The 23,421-nt window shown below is 40.6% G+C and overlaps 1 protein-coding gene and 1 long non-coding RNA gene across 4 annotated transcripts in view; both read right to left on the bottom strand.

Annotated features, from left to right (window-relative positions):
• The window catches only part of LOC138846755 (uncharacterized), a 179,197-nt gene that overhangs the window by 98,447 nt on the left and 57,329 nt on the right, over positions 1-23,421 (bottom strand). The window contains exon 2 of the long non-coding RNA XR_011384290.1: positions 2,672-2,793. This is a non-coding gene — a long non-coding RNA (uncharacterized lncRNA). The remainder of the gene's footprint in view (positions 1-2,671; positions 2,794-23,421) is intronic.
• Positions 3,634-23,421, bottom strand: part of ORYCUNV1R1509 (vomeronasal 1 receptor oryCunV1R1509) — a 73,005-nt gene continuing 53,217 nt past the window's right edge. Inside the window, exons 1-2 of one of the 3 annotated variants that reach the window (XM_070061828.1) lie at positions 19,903-20,217; positions 3,634-10,919 (exon numbers count right to left, since the gene is read on the bottom strand). In XM_070061828.1, the coding sequence (XP_069917929.1) occupies positions 9,938-10,919; positions 19,903-19,937 (1,017 nt within the window). In that variant the 5' untranslated portion in view covers positions 19,938-20,217 and the 3' untranslated portion in view covers positions 3,634-9,937. Of the gene's footprint in view, positions 10,920-19,902; positions 20,218-23,421 lie in introns of those variants that run through there. The other 2 variants (XM_070061829.1, NM_001167198.1) reach the window with 2 other exon arrangements.

Below are 23,421 nucleotides of genomic sequence, written 5' to 3'. Positions count from 1 at the left end.
ATGGAAGACAGGGAGGAAGTACCCCGCTACTAGCTTCGGACCGGCGTAGCGCCGGTCACAGTGGACATTAGGGAAGTGAACCAACAGAAGGAAGAACTGTCTTTCTGTTACTTTCTCACTGTCTATAACTCTCTCTGTCTCTGTCTCACTATCTAACTGCCTGGCAAAAGGAAGGAAGGAAGGAAGGAAGGAAGGAAGGAAGGAAGGAAGGAAGGAAGGAAGGAAGGAAGGAAGGAAGAAAGAAAGAAAGAAAGAAAGAAAGAAAGAAAGAAAGAAAGAAAGAAAGAAAGAAAGAAAGAAAGAAACCAGTTAACATAACTATTCTTTGAAAGGCTTTAAAAAAAATCAAATTGCTGTTGGTTTCCACCTAAGAATTTGATTTGGGAGGGTTCCTAATTCCTTGATAAGACAGGCCCACTGTACTTAACATAGGTTTATTGAAACAGTGAATGAAGGTTTCTGTGTGTTTTCTTAAAATCATTTATTTATTGGAAAGGCAGAATAACAGAGAGAGGGAGAGACTCAGACACAAAGGTAACTTCCATCTGCCGGTTTACTTTGCACATGGCATCAATGGCTGTGGCAGGACAGCATGAATCCAGGTCCTGGAACCCCATCCAGTCTCCCACGTGGTGTCAGGGGACCAAGTTCTTGGGCCATCTTGTGCTTTCTTAGGCATTTTAACAGGAAGCTGTATTGGAAGCAGAGGATCCCATACTCCAACTGGTGCCTCTGTAGGGGATGCCAGAGTCCCAGGCAAAGTCTTACCAGCTGCACCACAATGCCAGCCCTCAATAGACGTTTGTTGACTTTGTCCTGATTCATCACTAACATGCTGGCAGTTTTCTGTGATCGTGCCCCTCATTTTCATCATTCCTCAAGGCTGCAACTGTGCATAGTTCTGAGAAGTTCAATGTAATCAGAAACGGGAGAGAAAACCCTCAGGTTGGCTAGAATCACAACCTGGCCCTGTGCTTGGGTTCCTTCTCTCACTCCCTACACCTTAATGCCCTTGTCTCATCTGTCCTTCTCATCTCATCTTTTTCATGTGTTACAACATGCCTTCCTTTCACTATGCCTGCCTCATCTATCTCTGGATACATAAACTAGTGCCTCATAAGAGCTTTAAGGGTTATTAACATTTTCTACATCTTTGTAAAATGTGAATGATATTATATTTACTTATTTCTGGCTACCGCTGAAACTCCAGGAATTCAAAATGAACATCTTTTGCCCATGAGCTTCTTATAAGCAGAGAAAAAGTTCCAGCCTTCTGTTGCAACCTGTTCTGCTCTGCTTTGTCCAAAAGAACCTTTCTGAGCTGCATGCTCTTCAGTCACAGTGGAATCTGCTGTGCACAGCCTCATTTAGAAAGACCCTGTCTGCAAGGATGGCACCAGAGTGACACCCTGAGATGCTTTGCTTATTTCCCCTCTGGGTTTTTCCAGTTGGCTGAGGCAGAATTGTCCTCTGAGACATAAAGACAGCATTCTTCCCACTCAAGTATTTTTTGCAATTCCTATACTAGCTAGACATATCTTTAGGAGTTCATTTATGTATTTTGTCAATTAAGTAAACCTGAGAGTAGACTTTGTTATCACAATGTCTCAATAAAGAGTACAGGAAGATAATCATAGATGAAAGATTTAACAGGACTCATAAGGCAGAAAGGACATGTGAGGACAATGACTAAGATAAACATACCTTGTTATGTCCTGCAAGAGGAAGTGAGGAATCCTCCCTTGTTTCATATCTGACTGTTAAATTAAAGTAAGTATGTGATCAAGCTCTGCTATTGTGCTTCTGCTTCTGTCCACAAACGTACTTAGCCAGTAAACACTTAAAGATCGGGAAGGATGAGTTTTTACATGGACACATTCAGCATTGCACATTTTCATGCTCTGACTCATTTATAGAAATCACTGATTTTTCTGCTGCTGCATAGCATAGACTAGAGACAGGTGGGTATTTGTTGATCAGCAGAAAGGGAATAAGATGGGAAGCTTGAAGCCATGAGAGCAGTGATGTTCATCAGCCACCAACTGGCTTTATCAAAGAGGGACGTATAAGAGGAAAGATGGAAGATAGCACATAAAAAGAGAAAAAGGTGCTCACTAGGATCAGGATGTTGTGAGTGACTGTAGTCTCAGGGGAGCACCCTCTGGTCACTCTGTGAACACAGAAAACTAGTTAGCACCCCAAACCATCCATAAAATACTCCAGCCCAAAAGTTGCCATTGTCTGAGAAATCCATTCCAGAGAAAGACCAAACAATTGTCTAAAATTAGGTTATGGAGAATCCAGTCCACTTGCTTTGTCATCCATCCAGTGCAGGAAAGGAGACCATAACAAAGAAGGAGCAGGATGTTTGCTAGGATCCTGACTCCTGTGTGAGAGGCAAAGATGACTCCCATTGTCAGAGCCCTGGGAAGGATCTGTCACAAGCACAGTAGTTTCACACAGAGCAGGTCAATCCTGCAAAGAAATGCCAATAGTGGATTTCATCAAGGAAATTTAGGTTCTGCATCTGCAACTAACAATTATTCCCACTCAGAAAAGCTGTATACAAATATATATTCTTTGAATTTTCTGAAGATGAATGTTGTATATATATTGTCCTGTGTGTGTTTGTGTGTGTTTGGGTTTTTCTAATAGTTTTATTCATATTTACCTTGTTTCTGTATACTGTATCATTTTCTTGCCCATTTGTGTTACAATATTCTTCTACATAGTGCTTTCATGAAATCCATCTTTGCTGATTATTCAGTTATTCCATAAAGCAGTGTTGTATTTCTATGATAAATTAGAAATTCAAATTACATTATTGGCGACATGACTTGATAGTGGCAGAATAATTCATTATGACAACATTGAATCATCCAATATAAGTTCAGTTCTATATTAGATTGGTGATGCCAAAGGTTTGTTTGCTCTTGTTTCATTTGGGCATAAGTGCACAAGCACCACTACCACAGCAAATGTTTGAACCACTTGAATCTACCAAGTACAATAGTTATTGAAAAGTAAAATATAAAATAGTATAAAGAAAAAATATTAAGTTTTCTTTGTACAGAAGTGATGCTGAAATAAAATAGTCAGTGTGTCCAAATAGCTCAAGATGAGTTAGCATGAAAATATATTTAAAACACTTTACAGTATCCTGAACCCTGAAAAACCTTAAGAATGATAAAGAGAACCATAATACCAGAACAATGAATGTTCCAAACTAGTCTGTTCCAGTATAGGGACAAAATAATTTTGAAAATGTTAATAAAAACTCTAAATAGACAGTGACAGTGTCCTGTGATAAGGCCATTGTGGATGAGTTCCAGTGTTACACAATGCACTTAAAACAGCATTGCTGTCTAATCCCTTTTCACAATATTTCTGAGTTGTTAAAATTAAACTATTGAAAGCATACATAGGCTAATAAATATGAACTAGCAAGTTATACTAAAACTATTTAAAGAACACTTTAAAATAAAGGTAAACAGAAAGTCTGTGCTTTACCCTTTATTACATTATTCGATAAAGTTTATATACTAAAATTTTCTGTTCATGTAAAACACATTAAAACCACCAATGTAAGTTCATATTGCAATCTCAAAAAATAGGAGAATTCTGATTATGTAACCAAGATAGGAAAATAGACAGTGTCTAATTTGATCAAAACCACCATGAGGCTTCTTGTGCGATGATAGCTGCTCTAATAGTGATTTGGGGAAGAGTGGCAAACTGTCGCTCCAGGGACCTCCAATGGAAATGTTAAAAAATATATTTTACATCTTATTCTTATGGGTAAGGCTAAGCTCTTGACATCACCGTAACTTGTGTTCATGCCAAACCAAGCACGCTTTACAGTCACCCATACATGGAGTAATATGATGAACTCAAACTATTGAATCATAGATATATATGTCTGAAATGTGTCAGAGTTTCTGTTTCTCACCAGTTAGCTGAACAAACACAAGCTATGTCAAATTTGAGTTCCTCACCCCACTTTTTGTAAAATTGCAGGATTTGGCTTCCAATCAAAAGATTCTCCCAACAAATTCTTTAACATATACCAGTATATATCTCCCCATTTTAGATGCTGTAGAAACTAAGAATGTTCTTCTTCCATAAGAAAACACATACACAGGCATACTGAGTCCTTCACTACATCAAGTGATTAAGGAATACAGGAAGACATTGACATCTGTGGATGAGAAAACTGAACTAAGGGGTGAATAAATATATTTGACAGTGGATTACAGCACATTCTTGGAAACCAGAAGAAACTATTGCAAGTAATGTTACAGTCATGTACCTGTTAAAGTCATTGGATGATTTTGCATCTGAAATCTGTATTTATGAAATCATTTCTCTCTTTAAAACTGCTTTCCTTTCTTCAATACAGACAATTATTTCTAAGGATCAGAGCTGTCCTGAAACACTCACTGTCCCCTATAACAACCTAGTGGCTGTTCATGGGGTGAGAAATTAGAAACTTTTATATGATTCTTGATCACACACATGGAGATAACAAGGTTATGGCATCTGAAATACTTGCAATAGACTTTGAAATTGTAACTACAGAATCACCTCTGAAAGTAATTCAAATATCAGATCTACTCATTGCCATGTTCCATATAAACTAATGTCACATATGGTCACTCTACCGAAATAGGAGGATTTGGAGATGGACACAGGGTTTCTTACCATCAGCTTCTCTTGAGGAGTTTGGATCAGACCTTAACAAGCATCCCTCTTCTCTGAGTGGACTCTCATGTTCACACTCCAGCACCAGTGCCACCTCTGTCAAGGCTCAGAATGTTTCCAGGAATTCTCCTTACAGCCCTGATACCGAGCCATTTTCCTCGGAGCCTCTCTCCAGGATGGAGATGTAGTCTCCTAAAGTGTTGCTTTTTCAAGGAGGTTGGAGCAGTGATGACACTCAGAGGATGGGAGTGAGGCAGGGGGAAGACAGCAAAACCCAGAAGAGGTCATTTAAAATTCTCTCACCTTGTTTCCCTCTAGAGCATGATTAGGCTGCCACCTGTTTCAATAATGAGAGTGACTGCTTGGGGAGTTGAGGGAACTCTAAGAAACTTTTGTCTCTTCTACCAATTGCCAAAAACAATTACCAGTGATTACTGGCTGTCTCCCAAGGATCAGAAAGAAAGAGTAGTGATGGAAACTTTGCTGTGTTCCACTGAAACTGAAAATTTCTCTCTTTTGGGAAGGACGGCCACTATTGCTTTCCCTCTGCCCAGACACCCTTCTGAGTGCTCTGACTCTTGATTTATCAAATCTCTGAACAAATAATCAAGAGGTTACAGCTCCTCAACATCTTTCAGTCTCTTCTACAAATAGCATTGTAAATGCTTCTCTTCTTAAAATAACTGTGCTGGCAGGTGCCGTGGCTCACTAGGCTAATCCTCCGCCTTGCGGCGCCGGCACACCGGGTTCTAGTCCAGTTGGGGTGCCGGATTCTGTCCTGGTTGCCCCTCTTCCAGGCCAGCTCTCTGCTGTGGCCAGGGAGTGCAGTGGATGATTTCCCAGGTGCTTGGGCCCTGCACCCCATGGGAGACCAGGAAAAGCACCTGGCTCCTGGCTCCTGCCACCGGATCAGCGCGGTGCGCCAGCCACAGCACGCCGGCCGCGGCGGCCATTGGAGGGTGAACAAACGGCAAAGGAAGACCTTTCTCTCTGTCTCTCTCTCTCACTGTCCACTCTGCCTGTCCAAAAAAAAATTAAAAAAAAACTGTACTAGCCTGTTTAATCTTGTATATTTCATGCTTTTGTGATTTCTCATTTTTCACAAGGCAACAATTTTGGAACATTTTTACTCTTTCTACTTCTTCAGTTCCTTGCAGTTCATGACAAATCCTAATCTGAGATTTTTACCTGCAAATCTAATCCATGACAAACTTCTAAGAATGGTATCTAATATTGTACTTAAATTTCTCAGTAGCTGTAGATACAGGTGTATTGCTCTCTATTTTTATATTGGATTGGCTAGGTCCTCCACTTTTCCAATTGCTTAATAAGAAAAGTCCCCACACCTCAATCATTAATCCTAGAATTATGCAATCCTATTGGGAATCAATAAATACAAGAAACCAAACATTCCCAAAGTTTCTCTCTTTCCAGAACTCCCTCCACAACTCCCCATTCATCTGTGATCTACATATATCCTAGTCGTGGATGTCTAACACATGTCACAAATTCCACCTAGTCAAACCTTGTTCCTGAGCTTTTTTCTAGATCTTGTCTGACTGTATCCTGCCCTCGCTCGGTTGATTACAGCTGCATCCTTCAACGGAACCAAAATCCCATCGCCATGCTTATTCTTAGCACATTATTGCTTCCTCACTCCATACATCCCATTCTACAAGCATTTCTGCTGGTTTCATCTACAAAATTTATCAAGACTACAAGTAACTTTCATCACCATCCCAGCCACCAGCATTAGCAAAGCACAATTTTCTTCTTAACATTTAATTTTATTTATTTAGAATCAGAAAGACAGGGAAAGAGGCGGATAGCTCTTATCTGCTGACTCACTACTTCAGAATCCTCCAGTGATCATGTTTGATCCAGGAGAAATTTGAAAGGCAGGAACTAGGTCTAGCTCTCCCACTCCTATGGCAGGGATCCAACTTTTTAGCCATCACCTAATGCTTCCCAGGTGTGCAGGAGCAGAAATCAGGTCTTGAGCACAGGGACTCTGGGCATCCTAACTGGAATCCTAACAGCTAGAATCTGAACCCACCTTCCTCCATCCTCTCTTGCTTGACTTTCTGCACTGCTCATCTGAATGCTATCCTTGTTCACAGCTTTATTTCTTCTGAAGTCAGTTCTCACTCACCAGCCAGCATGGCTCAATATATGAGGCAGAGAAATGAAAATATATTGGTAGAAACGCTCCAGCATCTCTTCATTTTTTCTGAGAGAAGTAAAAATGCTCAGATTGTTCTATGGACCTCTGAGACTTCGTCCTCTGTAGCCTGTCAATCCTCCTCTTTGGCATGCTGCTGCTTACTTTCTTGGTTCCATGTACTTTCCAGGCTTTGCTGGAATAGCCTGTTTCTTCTATTGTGGTCAAATCATCTCAATATTCATGTGACTGTCTCCCTTATCTCCTTTCAAGTCTAGCCTCAAATATCATCTTTCCAATAAGACCTCCTTCTATTGTCTTACCTAATATCTCATTACACACTCACCCATGAAGTATTCATCCCCTAAGTGGTTGGTTCTCCATTTTTTGCATACACAGTTGATAATGGATGATACATATTAGGTATTCCACATGTTTTTGTTGAAACTGTCAATGAAGGTTTCCATATTTGCAAGATTTATTTTATTTCTTTTTACAGTATTTTTTTTTATTTGACAGATAGAATTAGTGAGAGAGAGAGACAGAGAGAAAGGTCTTCCTTCCATTGGTTCACTCCCCAAATGGTTGCTTTGGCTGCTGCACTGGGCCGATCCAAAGCCAGGGACCAGGTACCTCCTCCTGGTTTCCCATGTGGGTGCAGGTGCCTAAGCACTTTGGCCATCCTCCACTGCCCTCCCAGGCCACAGCAGAGGTCTGTACTGGAAGAGGATCAACCGGGACTAGAACCCGACACCCATATGGGATGCCGGTGTCACAGTGGAGGATTAACCAAGTGAGTCACGGCACCGACACGATTCATTTTATTTCTTTGAAAGCCAGCATGACAGAAAGAGACCTAGAGACAAAAGAGAGATGGTCTATCCTCTCGTTCACTTCCCAAATGGCTTCAACTCCCAAAGCTTAAGTCAGGCCTAAGCAAGGAGTCCGGGACTTCATACAGGTCTCCCACATAAGTGGTGGGGACCAAAGTACTTAGGCCAACACCTGCTGCTTTCCAAGGTGCATAAGCAGGGATTGGATTGGAAGCTAAGCAGCTGGGAGTTGAACCAGTCCCTCCACCTCACCCCATGGGATGCTGGTATTGCAGCTGCTGATTTAACCCACTAACCACAATGCCGACCCCAATAAAAGTTTCTTGACTTGATCATGAACCATTTATAACACTCTGGCAGTTCTCTCCTTTTTCACTTTCCTTGTGTTGTTCTTGAAGGCTATGACTGTGCATATTTCTGAGAAATAAACCAGAATCCTGGTTGGGAGACAAATCCCTCAGGTTGGCCAGAAACACAACCTGGCTTTGTGCTCAAGTTCCCTCTGCTGCTCCTTTTACCTCAATGCCCTCATGTCATCTGTCATTTTCACCTGGTCTTTATTCATGTATTACAGACATGCTGGTTCCAGAGTGTGGAGTAGCAGGGAAAGCTGCCACCTGCAGCAGCAGAATCCCATATGGGCACTGGTTCAGTCCTGGGTACTTCACTTCTGATCCAGTTCCATGCTAATGGCCTGGGGAAAGTGTCAGAAGGTGACCCATGTGTTTGGGTCCCTGACACCCATATGGGAGACCAGGAAGAAGCTCATGGCCTCAGCCTCGCCTATCCCTGACTGTTGGGGTCATTTAGGAAGTCAACCAGCAGATGGAAATCTCTCTGTAATGACTTTCAAACAAATAAATCTTAAAAGGATAAATGAGGCAAACATGCCTTCCCCTAGTTATTCCTGCTTCCTCTGTTTCTGGCAAACTAACTGGTTCCTAATAATAGCTTTCAGTGGTGTCAACATTTTGTAAAATATAGGAGATTTTACTTACCAATTTTGTTTCACATTGACATTCTGGAATCAAAATTAACATATTCACTTGTGAGCTTCTAAAAAAGTTTCAACCTTGTGATGCACATTGTTTTGCTCTGCTTTGTCAGAGTGACGTGCCATTCAGTTATATCACGATCTGTTGCCCACGATCTCAGTTAGAAAGACTGGGTCACGGGGCTGGTGCTATGGCACAGTGGGTTAACACCCTGGCCTGAAGCACTGGCATCCCATATGGGTGCCGGTTCGAGATCTGGCTGCTCCACTTACAATTCAGCTCTCTGATATGGCCTGGGAAAGCAGTAGAGGATGGCCCAAATCCTTGGGCCCTTGCACCTGTGTGGGAGACCCAGAGGAAGCTCCTGGCTATTGGCTTCGGATCGGTGCAGCCAAAGCCCTTGTGGCCAATAAGGGAGAGAAACATTGGGTGGAAGATCTCTCTCTCTCTCTCTCTCTCTCTCTCTGCTGCCTCTCCTCTCTCTGCATAAATCTAACTTACAAATAAATACATCTTTAAAAAATAAAAAACCATGTTCATAAAAATGTCATCAAATGCAGTCCCAAAGATTTTTCCTTCTTCTTCCTCTGGGTTTTTCCAGTTGGCTTACACATAAGTTTCCTTTGAGGAACGAAGACAGTATTCTTCCACTATACTTTTCCTCCAGAATTAATGTTCTAGCTGGACTTGTGCAATTGTGTTTGGATTTTATCTGAGGGTATACAACTTAACATGCTTATAGAATCAATGATAGCAACTTCTTGATTTAGAAAAAACTTAGAATTCCTCCAACAAATGAGGGAAGGAAAACTGTATCATAAATGTATTCACATTTTTTTGATACCCACCAAAGGGTCAGAGTGAAGGAAGGAGTCTCATATCTTTAGGAGTTCATTTTAGGTATTTAATAAAAGACGTAAAACTGAGAGTAGACTTTACTTTCAGAATATCTCAAATGAGGATATTAAAAGAGCTAATGGTAAAGAGATTTAGTAGGGTTTGTAAGGAGCTAAGGACACAGGAGGACAAAGACTGAAGAAAAACACCCTTATTTGATGTAGGCAAAGTAGAAATGAGAAGCCCCTCCTTGTTCCATGTCTGGCTATCTGCTAAATGAAATAATTTTGTGATCACACTCAGTCTATCTGGTTTTGATCCTAAAGACAGAAGAATTTAGCCAGATGAAATACTATATACAATATGGCAGGGTGAACTGATACATGGACAGCATGCAGCATTCTGGAGTTTCATGCTCTGACTCGTTTATGAAAATCGTTGATCTTTGTGCCACTGGTATACCACAGCCTGGAGACACGGGTGTGTCTGCTGATGAGCACAAAGGGGCTAACACAGGGGAAAGATGAACCCATAAGGGCAGAGGTATTCACAAGCCACCAGCTGGGTTTATCAAAGAGGGACATATAGAAAGTAAAGAAGGAAGACAGTGCATAAAAACAGAAAAATGTGCTCACTAGCATCAGGATGCTGTGGGTGGCTCTTGTCTCCGGGGAGCATTTGGGAGTGAGGCTTTTGCTGTGAATGTGTAGCACCTTCTGCTTATGTCTGTACAAAATGATCAACATGCAGCCACTGGCCCAAATCATCAACACCAAATACAAGACATCAATGAAGGAAAACATCATTGAATACAATAAGGAAATATTTCTGTCAATAATTATGCCAGAGCAGAACTCCAAATCTATTTTCTCTGTGAGGTTGTTGCTCTCCCTCATCACTGTAATATTCATAGGTACCATACTATATACCAACAGGTGAAGGGTCCAGCAGAGCAGAATGGAAAGTCGAATGGATTTGAGGGCTTTGACCTTGAGCTCCATCCACTGGGGGCTGTTAGGGCTGATTGTGATGGCCTGGAAGCCACTCAGGAGAGAAGTTGCACTCAGAGATGCCCCTCTGGCCACTCTATGAACATAGAAAACTAGTTTGCATCCAAAATCATCCATGAAATATTTCAGCCCTAAAGCTGCCATGGTCTGAGGAATGCCTCTCGCGAGCAGAACCAAGCAGTTGGCTACAATTAGGTTATGGAGAATCAAATCCATGTGCTTTATCCCTCGTCCAGTGCAGGAAAGGAAGCCATAGCAGAGAAGGAGCAGGATGTTTCCTAGGAATCCGACTCCTGTCTGAGAGACAAAGATGATTCCCATGGTCAGAGCCCTGGATGGCATGTAGTCACAAGGGCAGTAGTTCACGCAAAGCCAGTGAGTCCTGGAAAGAAATGGAGCCAATGTATTTCATCAAGGAAGCTTAAGTTCATTTCTTACTTCTACCCATTTTTTTTTCACACTCAGTAATGACTTCTAGAATAATACATTATTTGTATTTTCTTGAGAGACATTGGGATGCTGGCTGAGTATATCTTCTCACATGGCTATTTCAGATTTTTCTAAGACTTTTCATCCATATTCACCTTGTTCCTATATGACATACCGTTTTCTTGTCTATTTGCAGTGTTTTGGTTAAATGTTCCTTTGCCAACTAACCACTTATTCTTGTATTTGTATGAAAGTGCAGAAATTCAAGTTACGATATGGGTGACCAATTTTATAGGAGAATAAGGACAGAATAATCATTTATCACAACATTTAATTATGTATTCTAAATGCAGTGGGAATTTGAATGGTGAAGCCAAAGATTCCCTCATTTCATTGGCCCCAAATGTGCAATGATACTATCACAGCAAATATTTGAAAGCAAATATTGAAAGCATGATTAACTCATGCCAATTAAAATATAAAATATTATGAAGAAAAAAACAGTAAATGACTTCATTTGTATAGCATCCAAGTATATTCATTTTATATGTAGAGGATGAATTCAAAATTTAGGTTAATTCGTAACACTAATTTTATTATTTAATTGATTAGTTTTTTAAGGAATACACATTTCATAAGAAAAATTTAGGAATATGTTGTTTTTCACATCATACCCACCCTCCCACCCACACTCCCACCTCTCTTCCCCTCTCCCCTTTCCACCCCCTTCTCTTTAAGATTCATTTTAATCAAGTTTACACACAGAAGACCAACTCTATACTATATAAAGTTTTCAACAATGTGCACATCCATGCACAACTAACACATAAACTGAGAATTGCTTCCACATATATGTCTCATAAATACAACTCATTGAGGACAGAGGTCCTGCATGGGGAGTTCAAACACAGTGACTCCTGTTGTTAATCTAACAATTAACAATCTTATGTATGATGTGAGTGACCACCAAACGCTCTTGACATGAGCTGCCTAGGCTATGAAAGCCTTTCAAATGCACAAGCTCCCTCAGTATTTAGACAAGGCCATCAATAATGTGGAAGTTCTCCCCTCCTTTAGAGAAAAGTACATCCTTCTTTGATGGCCACTTTTTTCTGCTAGGGTCTCACTCACAGAGATCCTCCGTGTAGAACACTTTTCACCACAGTGTCTTGGCTTTCCATGTCAGAAAAGCTCTCATGGGCTTTACAGCCGCACCAAGAATGTTTTTGGGCTGATTCTGAGAGCAGAGTGAGTAAAGCTAAATTTAATAAGTATGAAAAACCAATTGTGTCCATATAGCTCAGGATCAAGTAGCATGAAAATATATTTCTTTTTTTCATTTTTTTTCTTTTATTTAGTGAATATGAATTTCCAAAGTACGATTTATAGATTACAATGGCTTCCCCCCCATACCGTCCCTCCCACCCACAACCCTCCCCTTTCCCACTCCCTCTCCCCTTCCATTCACATCAAGATTCATTTTCAATTATCTTAATATACAGAAGATCAGCTTAGTATACATTAAGTAAGGATTTCAACAGTTTGCTCCCACACAGAAACATAAAGTGAAAAATAATAGATGATTTTTTAAATGATGATGAAATCAGATCAGACCTATTGTCATGTTTAATCCTAGTGAGAGTCAAGTTGGGAGTTGATAATTTCTTTTTTTTTTTTTACAGAGGATCAGTTTAGTATGCATTAAGTAAAGATTTCAACAGTTTGCACCCCCATAGAAACACAAAGTGAAATATATTGTTTGAGTACTCATTATAGCATTAAATCTCAATGCACAGCACATTAAGGACAGAGATCCTACATGAGGAGTAAGTGCACAGTGACTCCTGTTGTTGACTTTACCAATTGACACTCCTGTCTATGGCATCAGTAATCTCCCTATGCTCCAGTCATGAGTTTCCAAGGCTATGGAAGCCTTCTGAGTTCTCCGATTCTTATCTTGTTTAGACAAGGTCATAGTCAAAGTGGAGGTTCTCTCCTCCCTTCAGAGAAAGGTACCTCCTTCTTTGAAGACCTGTTCTTTCCACTGGGATCTCACTCACAGAGATCTTTTGCCAGAGTGTCTTGGCTTTCCATGCCTGAAATACTCTCATGGGCTTTTCAGCCAGATCCACATGCCTTTAGGGCTGATTCTGAGGACAGAGTGCTATTTAGGACATCTGCCATTCTATGAGTCTGCTGAGTATCTCACTCCCCATGTTGGATCACTCTCCCCTTTATTTATTCTACCGGTTAGTGTTAGCAGGTACTAGACATGTTTATGTGCTCCCTTTGACTCTTAGTCCTTTCATTATGATCAATTGTGAACTGAAATTGATCACTTGGAATAGTGAGATAGCATTGGTACATGCCACCTTGATGGGATTGAATTGGAATCCCCTGCTATGTTTCTAACTCTACCATTTGGGCAAGTCAGCCCGAGCATGCCCCAAATTTTTTTTTTTTTTTTTTTTTTTGACAGGCAGAGTGGACAGTGAGAGAGAGACAGAGAGAGAAAGGTCTTCCTTTGCCGCTGGTTCACCCTCCAATGGCCGCCGCTGCAGCCGGCGCACCGCGCTGATCCTGGCAGGAGCCAGGAGCCAGGTGCTTTTCCTGGTCTCCCATGGGGTGCAGGGCCCAAGCACCTGGGCCATCCTCCACTGCACTCCCTGGCCATAGCAGAGAGCTGGCCTGGAAGAGGGGCAACCGGGACAGAATCCGGCACCCCAACCGGGACTAGAACCCGGTGTGCCGGCGCCGCAAGGTGGAGGATTAGCCTATTGAGCCACGGCGCCGGCTCGCATGCCCCAAATTATACATCTCTTCCCTCTCTTATTCCCACTCTTATGTTTAACAGGGATCACATTTCAGCTAATTTTCAACACTTAAGAATAACTGTATATTAATTACAGAATTAAACCAGTCATATTAAGTAGAACATACAAAAAAACTACTATGTAGAGGATGAATTCAAGATTTAGTTTAATTCATAACACTAATTTTATTATTTAATTGATTAGTTTTTTAAGGAATACACATTTCATAAGTAAAATTTTAGGAATATGTTGTTTTTCACAGCATACCCACCCTCCCACCCACACTCCCACCCCTCCACCCCTCTCCCCTTTCCACCCCCTTCTCTTTAAGATTCATTTTAATCAAGTTTACACACAGAAGACCAACTCTATACTATATAAAGTTTTCAACAATGTGCACATCCATGCACAACTAACACAAAAACTGAGAATTGCTTCCACATATATGTCTCATAAATACAACTCATTGAGGACAGAGGTCCTGCATGGGGAGTTCATACACAGTGACTCCTGTTGTTAATCTAACAATTAACAATCTTATGTATGATGTGAGTGACCACCAAACGCTCTTGACATGAGCTGCCTAGGCTATGAAAGCCTTTCAAATGCACAAGCTCCCTCAGTATTTAGACAAGGCCATCAATAATGTGGAAGTTCTCCCCTCCTTTAGAGAAAAGTACATCCTTCTTTGATGGCCACTTTTTTCTGCTAGGGTCTCACTCACAGAGATCCTCCGTGTAGAACACTTTTCACCACAGTGTCTTGGCTTTCCATGTCAGAAAAGCTCTCATGGGCTTTACAGCCACACCAGGAAGGTTTTTGGGCTGATTCTGAGAGCAGAGTGAGTAAAGCTAAATTTAATAAGTATGAAAAACCAATTGTGTCCATATAGCTCAGGATCAAGTAGCATGAAAATATATTTCAAGGGCCAGTGTTGTCTTAGGCTGCTGCCTGTGATGCCTGCATCCCATATGTGCGCCAGCTCAAATCCTAGATGTTCCGCTTTCAGTCTGGCTCCCTGCTAATTTGCCTGGGAAAGCAGCAGAAGACGGCCCAAGTGTTTGCCCCCTGCACCCACGTACAGGCTTGGCCTGGAATAACGATGAATGAATATGAACTAGCAAGTTGTGTTAAAAGTAAAGAATTGATTTTAAAAGGTGAACAAGAAAGTTTGTGCTTTTACCCTTTATCAAACTTTCCATAAAGTTTATGTTTTGATTTTTTGTGTTAGGTCGTCACACAACAAGTAAGGAACCCCTAATGTAAGTTCCTATTGCAGCTTAAAGAAATAGGAAGAATTCTGATTAAATTAACCAAGATCGAGACATGGACAGTGTCTAATTGAATGGCATCCCCTAGGCGGCATCTTGTCAGATGGTATCAGGAATAATCAGGGGCTGCTCTAAAATGACACAGGGGAGAATGGAGCTCTGAACTCACCAATGGAAATGTTTGAGAAAAAATGCAAGCTAGAGCTTATTCAAATGGCTAAGGCCAAACCTCTATATCACCAATAACCTATGCTTATGCCAAACCAAGCTGAGTCTACTGCTACCCACACATGAGGTACTTTGATGAACTCAAACTATTGAATCATATATGTAGATTTCAGTGAAATGTGTCCATTTTTCTGTTTCTCCCAAGTTATGCCAACTTGTAGTTTAATTCCATTTTCTTTAATACAGGATTTGGCTTCCAAACCAAAAATTTCCTCCCAACCTGTTCTTCTTTTTATTAACATATACCAGTATGTATCTCTGTGGTTTAGCTGCTACAGAATTTAAACATGTTGTTCTTTCCTAGCAACACACACATGCAGACACATGTGCACACACTCAAATTCAGCACTTCACCAAATCAACCGATTAAGGAATACTGGAAGCTGTGGGCAACTATGGATGAGAAAATGGAATTCTAATGCAAACAAATTGACTTCAGAATGCATTAAACACATTCTCAGAGAACAGAGACTATCAAAGGTCATGTTAAGATCATATACCTGATAAGGGCACTGAAGATTTTGATCTGACATGTGTATTCATGGAATTGTCTTTCCTCTTTAAAACTGCTTTCCTTTCTTCACTAGCATTAAATCCTCTTTAAGGACCATGGTTCTCTCAAGAGCAACACTCACTTTCTCCTTGAATCATGTCAGGGGTTCACAATCAGTGTAATAAGTTTTCCAACTCCAAAAGTGGCCATTTTCTTACCTATTGGCTGCCCATGAGATGAGAGATTAGAAACTGATTCCTTATCACAGACATTGAGATGATAAGGTGTGACTCCAAAATTCCTGCAAAACATCCTGGAATTCTAGTGACAGAATTACCTCCCAGAGTAAGTAAAGCATCACATCTTCGCATTGCCGTATTCCACATCACAGCAATATCATGGGTGATCACATCCCTGAAAGGGGAGGACTGAGAAGTGGACTTGGAGTTTCTCATCTGCCTTAGCAAGCATCACCTCTCTATGTGCAGAAGCTCATGTCAGCACTCCAATGTCACCTTCGTCAAGAAGTATAATGTTCAGAGATCCAACCTTGCTGTTCTGGTACACAGTTATTTTCCTCTGAGCATCTGTCTCAGGATGGAGATATTATCTCCTAAAATTTTGTCTTTTACTGGGAACGATGTCCCAGTGATGACATAGGATGTGTTGTGTAGAGGCGGCCAAACCCAGAAGCGATCATTTAGAGAAATGCCCTTATTCTTGATGTGGACAAAGAAATAGGATCTTACAAAATTACCAGAAAATAAACCGTTGGTAGGTAAGGAGGAAAGGAAGGCTGGGAAAGTCTAGAACCAACTGCAAGACTAAGAAAGAGCTTCAAGGCAGCAGAAGATTCTAGGATGAATAATTTTAGTGTTGAAGTTACCATTGCATTTCATGACCATATACTTTTTTTTTCCCACCAAGCTTAAATACTCTGTTAGGACTGAAGAGAGAAGTCTTTGGTAATGGGTGACCTCTTACTGGGAGAAGGAGAAGGGAGAGACGGAATGCAGACATTAATTTAGCCATCAAATAAAACACACAAAACTTTCTCTCAAGCACTATCATACAATTGATTAAAGTTCACTGAAGGAAAGAACTTGGAAGTGGAAATATATGAACAGATGACAAATGTGCTGAGCACAGGAAAGAAACATGCTACTCAACAAAATCCATTGCTCAACAAACTGTAAGCAGGATAAACAAACTCATTAGATACCCAGATATATCATAAAAACCAACAGGTAGCACTTTCAATTCTTGTTCAGTTCGACCACACAGTCCTTCAGAGAACACCACCAAACCTTTAGTCTCTACACCCATTAGAAAATGGATTCTTTCTACATAGCTTGTTACTTTTATTCCTATGCATCCATCTTATTAAATTGTATAACATTAAAATCAATTGTTAGAAGAGATTATTGTGCAAATATCATTAAAGATATCATTAGAGACAATAGACATAACAAAAAAAATGCTCAGTCTCTTACCAAAAGATAGCAATTTGTTAGGAGCTCGTGTGAATCTGGGTCTGATGCAGGAGGAGCGTAGAGAAAACAGTTAACATAGCTAACCTATGAAAGGCTTTGAAAAAAACAAAACAAAACAAATCTGCTGTTGGTTTCCACCTAGAAACTTGATTTGGGAGGGTTCCTAATTCCTTGATAAGACAGGCCCACTGTACTTAACATAGGTTTATTGAAACAGTGCATGAAGATTTCTGGGTGTTTTTAAAAATCATTTTTATTTGAAAGGCAGAATAACAGAGAGAGGGAGAGACAGACACAAAGGTAACTTCCATCTGCTGCTTTACTTTGCACATGGCATCAATGGCTGTGGCAGGACAGCATGAATCCACGTCCTGGAACCCCATCCAGGTCTCCCACATGGTGTCAGGGGACCAAGTTCTTGGGCCATCTTGTGCTTTCTTAGGCGCTTTAACAGGAAGCTGTACTGGAAGCAGAGGAGACCAGACTTGAACCGGTGCCTCTGTAGGGGATGCCAGAATCCCAGGCAAAGTCTTACCAGCTGCACCACAATGCCAGCCCTCAATAGCAGTTTGTTGACTTTGTCCTGATTCATGACTAACATGCTGGCAGTTCTCTTTGATCGTGCCTCTCATTTTCATCATTCCTCAAGGCTGCAACTGTGCATAGTCCTGAGAAGTTCAATGTAATCAGAAACGAGAGACAAAACCCTCAGGTTGGCTAGAATCACAACCTGGCCCTGTGCTTGGGTTCCTTCTCTCACTCCCTACACCTTAATGCCCTTGTATCATCTGTCCTTTTCATCTCTTCTTTTTCATGTGTTACAACATGCCTTCCTTTCATTATGCCTGCCTCATCTATCATTGGATGCATAAACTAATTCCTCATAAGAGCTTTAAGCGATATTAACATTTTGCACATCTTTGAAAACTGTGAATGATATTATATTTACTTATTTCTGGCTACCACTGAAACTCCAGGAATTCAAAATGAGCATCTTTTGCCCATGAGCTTCTTATAAGCAGAGAAAAAGTTCCAGCCTTCTGTTGCAATCTGTTCTGCTCTGCTTTGTCCAAAAGAACCTTTCTGAGCTGCATGCTCTTCAGTCACAGTGGAATCTGCTGTGCACAGTCTCTTTTAGAAAGACCCTGTCTGCAAGGATGGCACCAGAGTGACACCCTGAGATGCTTTGCTTATTTCCCCTCTGGGTTTTTCCAGTTGGCTGAAGCAGAATTGTCCTTTGAGGCAGAAAGACAATATTCATCCCACTCACATTTTTCTCCAATTGCTATACTAGCTAGATTTGTTAAATCATTTTGGAATGTATCTAAGGGCACCACACTTACAACACATGCTTTTCCCATCATCAGTAGCATCTTGTTGGGTCTGAAATGCCAAAAGATTCTTCCAATGAACTTGAGGAGGAAACTGTGTCAGAAATATATTCCCAAAGTCTTGTTTTAGACCCCAGAAGGATCAGAGTGAAGGGAGGAGACCTATGTTCAGGAGTTCATTTCATGTATTTCTTCAATTAAGTAAACCTGGGAGTAAACTTTGTTATCACAATGTCTCAATAAAGATTCCAGGAAGAGATAATCAGAGATGTGAGATTCAGCAAGACTCATAAGGCAGCAAGGACATGTGAGGACAACGACTAAGATGAAAATACCCAGGTCTGCTCTGTAAAGTAGAGGGAGGAATCGTCCCTTGTTTCATGCCTGGCTGTTTGCTAAATTAAAAGTAAGTCAGTGATCAAGCTCTGTCCATTATGCTTCTGCTTCTGACCACAAACTTACTTAGCCAGTAAACACTTAAAGATAGGGAAGGACGAGTTTTTCCATAGACACATTCAGCATTGCACATTTTCATGCTCTGACTCATTTATAGAAATCACTGATTTTTCTGCTGCTGCATAGCATAGACTAGAGACATGGGGTCTTTGTTGATCACCAGAAAGGAACTATGATGGGAAACTTGAAGCCATGAGGGTAGTGATGTTCATCAGCCACCAACTGGCTTTATCAAAGAGGGACGTATAGAAGGAAAGAAGGAAAATAGCACATAAAAAGAGAAAAAGGTGCTCACTAGGATAAGGATGTTGTGAGTGACCGTAGTCTCAGGGGAGCACCCTCTGGTCACTCTGTGAACATACAAAACTAGTTAGCACCACAAACCATCCATAAAATACTCCAGCCCAAAAGTTGCCATTGTCTGAGAAATCCGTTCCAGAGAAAGACCAAACAATTGTCTAAAATTAGGTTATGGAGAATCTAGTCCACTTGCTTTGTCATCCATCCAGTGCAGGAAAGGAGACCATAACAAAGAAGGAGCAGGATGTTTGCTAGGATCCTGACTCCTGTGTGAGAGGCAAAGATGATTCCCATTGTCAGAGCCCTGGGAAGCATCAGTCACAAGGACAGTAGTTTCACACAGAGCAGGTCAATCCTGCAAAGAAAAGCCAATAGTGGATTTCATCAAGGAAATTTAGGTTCTGCATCTGCAACTAACAATTATTCCCACTCAGAAAAGCTGTATACAAATATATATTCTTTGCATTTTCTGAAGATGAATACTGTGTATATATTGTCCTGTGTGTGTTTGTATGTGTTTGGGTTTTTCTAATAGTTTCATTCATATTTACCTTATTTCTGTATACTGTATCATTTTCTTGCCCATTTGTGTTACAATATTCTTCTACATAGAGCTTTCATCAAATCTATCATTGTTGAGTATCCAGTTATTCCCTAAGCGGTCTTGTATTTCTATGAAAAAGTAGAAATTCAAATCACAGTATTGGTGACTTGACTTATCAGAGCATAGTGGCAGAATAATTCATTATGACAACATTGAATCATCCGATCTAAGTTCAGTTCTATATTAGATTGGTGACACCAAAGGTTTGTTTTGCTCTTGTTTCATTTGGGCTCAAATGCACCATCACCACCACTACAGAAAATACTTGAAACCTCAGAATCTACCCAAAATAATAGTTTTAGAAAATTAAAATAATAAATAATAAAGAGAGAAAATATTAAATGATTTTATTTGCACAGTATTAATGACACTGAAATAAAATAGTGTGTCCAAATAGCTCAAGATGAGTTAGCATGAAAATATATTAAAAACACTTTACAATATTCTGAACCCTGAAAAACCTGAAGAATGTTAAAGAGAACCATAATACCAGAACAATGAATGTTCCAAACTAGTTCTGTTCCAGTATAGTGACAACATAATATTGAAAGTATTAATAAAAGCTCTAAATAGACAGTGACATAGCATCCTGTGATAGGGCCATTGTGGATGAGTTCCAGGGTTATACAACACACTTAAAACATCATTGCATTCTAATTCTCTTTCACAATATTCCTGAGTTTCTAGAATTAAACTATGAGAAGCATAAATACGCTAATAAATATGAACTAGCAAGTTATACTAAAACTCTTTAAAGAACACTTTAAAATAAGTGTAAACAGAAAATCTGTACTTTGCCCTTTATTGCATTATTCTATTAAGTCTATATGCTAAAAATTAGGGTTATGTAAAACACATTAACACCCCCTAATGTAAGTTCATATTGCAATCTTAAAAAATGTGAGAATATCATGTAACCAAGATAGAGATGTACACAGTGCCCAATTAGTTCAACACCCCCATGAGATTTCTTGTCAGATGATAGCTGTTCTAAAAGTGATTTGGGGAAGAGTGGCATTTGGCGCTAAGGGACTTCCAATGGAAATGTTAAAAAATTATATTTTATTCTTATTCATATGGGTAAGGTCAAAGCTCTTGACATCACCATAACTTGTGTTCATGCCAAACCAAGCACGCTTTGCAGTCACCCATGCATGGAGTAATATGATGAACTCAAATTATTGATTCATACATGTATATGTCAGATTTCAGTGAAATGTGTCAGAGTTCCTGTTTCTCACCAGTTAGCTGAACAACACAAGCTCTGTCAACTTGGAGTTCCTCCCCCACTTTTTGAAAAATGGCAGGATTTGGCTTCCAACCAAAAATTTTCTCCCAACCAATTCATTAGCATATACCAGTATATATCTCTCCCTTTTAGCTGCTATAGAAATTAAGCATTTTCTTCTTCCATAGCAAAACACATACACAGGCACACTCAATCCTTCACTGCATCAACTGATTAAGGAATACAGGAAGACATTGACATCTGTGGATGAGAAAACTGAACTAAGGGGTGAATAAATATATTTGGCAGTGGATTACAGCACATTCTTGGAAACCAGAAGAAGCTATTGCAAGTCATGTTAGAATCATGTACCTGTTAAAGTCATTGGATGATTTTGCATCTGATATCTGTATTTCTGAAATCATTTCTCTCTTTAAAACTGATTTCCTTTCTTCAATACAGACAATTACTTCTAAGGATCAGAGCTGTCTTGAAACACTCGCTGTCTCCTTTAACCACCTTGTGGCTGCCCATGAGGTGAGAAATTAGAAAATTTCATATGATTCTTTATCACACACATGAGATAACAAGGTTATGACATCTGAAATATTTGCAATAAACTCTGAAATTGTAACTAAAGAACTACCTTTCAAAGTAACTCAAACATCAGATCTACTCATTGCCATGTTCCATATCAAACTAATGTCATGGATGGTCATGCTACTGAAACAGGAGGATTCAGGGTTGGACATGGGGTTTCTTACCATCAGCTCCTCTTGAGGAGTTTGGATCAGACCTTAACAAGCATCCCTCTTCTTTGAGTGGACTCTCATGTCTACGCTCCAGCACCAGTGCCACCTCTGTCAAGGCTCAGAATGTTTCCAGGGATTCCCTTTACAGCCCCAATACAGAGCCATTTTCTTCAGAGCCTCTCTCCAGGATGGAGATGTAGTCTCCTAAAGTGTAGCTTTTTCAAGGAGGTTGGAGCAATGATGACAGTCAGAAGATGGGAGTGAGGCAGGGGGAAGACAGCAAAACCCAGAAGATGTCATTTAAAATTCTCTCACCTTGCTTCCCTCTAGAGCATGATTAAGCTACCACCTGTTTCAATAATGAGAGTGACTGCTTGGGGAATTGAGGGTAGCTCTAAGAAACATTTGTCTCTTCTACCAATTGCCAAAAACAATTACCAGTGATTACTGGCTGTCTCTCAAGGATCAGAAAGAAAGAGTAGTGATGGAAACTTTGCTGTGTTCCACTGAAACTGAAAATCACTTCTTTTTGGGAGGACGGCCACTATTGCTTTCCCTCAGCCCAAACACCCTTCTGAGTGTTCTGACTCTTGGTTGATCAAATCTCTGAACAGATAATCAAAAGTTGGGACTGACTCTATGACGCAGGCGTTTACATCCATGGTTTAAGTGCTGGCATCCCATATGGGAGTTGGTTTGACTCCCGGCTGCTTCACTTCTGATCCGGCTGTCTGCTGTGGCCTGGGAAAGCAGTAGAAGATGGCCCAAGTCCTTGGGCCCCTGCACGCACATGGGAGACCCGGATGAAGCTCCTGGCTCCTGGTTTCAGATTGGCGCAGCTCTGGCCATTGCAGCCAATTTGGGTGTGAACCAGTGGAAGGAACCTCCGTCCCCCCACCTCTCCTCTCTCCTTGTACTCTTTCAAAGAAATAAATCTTAAAAACAAAAAGGTTACTAGCATGTTACAGCTCCTCAACACCTTTCAGTCTCTTTTTACAAATGGCATTGCTCCTCTTTCTTTTTTTTTCACATAAAGATTTACACAGTGAGAAGGAGAGAGACAGAGGGAAAGGTCTTCCTTCTCTTGGTTCACCCCCCCAAATGGCTGCTACAGCCTGAGCTACGCTGATCTGAAGCCAAGAGCCAGGTGCTTCCCCTGGTCTCCCATGTGGGTGCAGGCACCTAAGCACTTGCACCATCCTCCACTGCCTTCCTGGGCCACAGCAGGAGCTGGACTGGAAGAGGAGCAACCAGGACTAGAACCTGGTGCTCATATGGGATGCTGGCACCACAGGCGGAGGATTAACCAGTGAGCCATGGCCCCAGCCCCAGTGCTACTCTTCTTAAAATAACTATGCTAGCTTGTTTATCCTGTATCATTTTCTTGTCTATTTGTGTTACAGTAGTGTTTTGTTTAAATGTTCCTTTTACAACTAACCAATTATTCAGGTATTTGTATGAAAATGCAGAAATCAAGTTACCTTAT

This window comes from Oryctolagus cuniculus, chromosome 18 (assembly GCF_964237555.1).
Source record: "Oryctolagus cuniculus chromosome 18, mOryCun1.1, whole genome shotgun sequence".
NCBI lineage: Eukaryota > Metazoa > Chordata > Mammalia > Lagomorpha > Leporidae > Oryctolagus > Oryctolagus cuniculus.
Note: the sequence above shows the minus strand (reverse complement) of the source record. Positions and strands in the feature narration are given on the sequence as shown.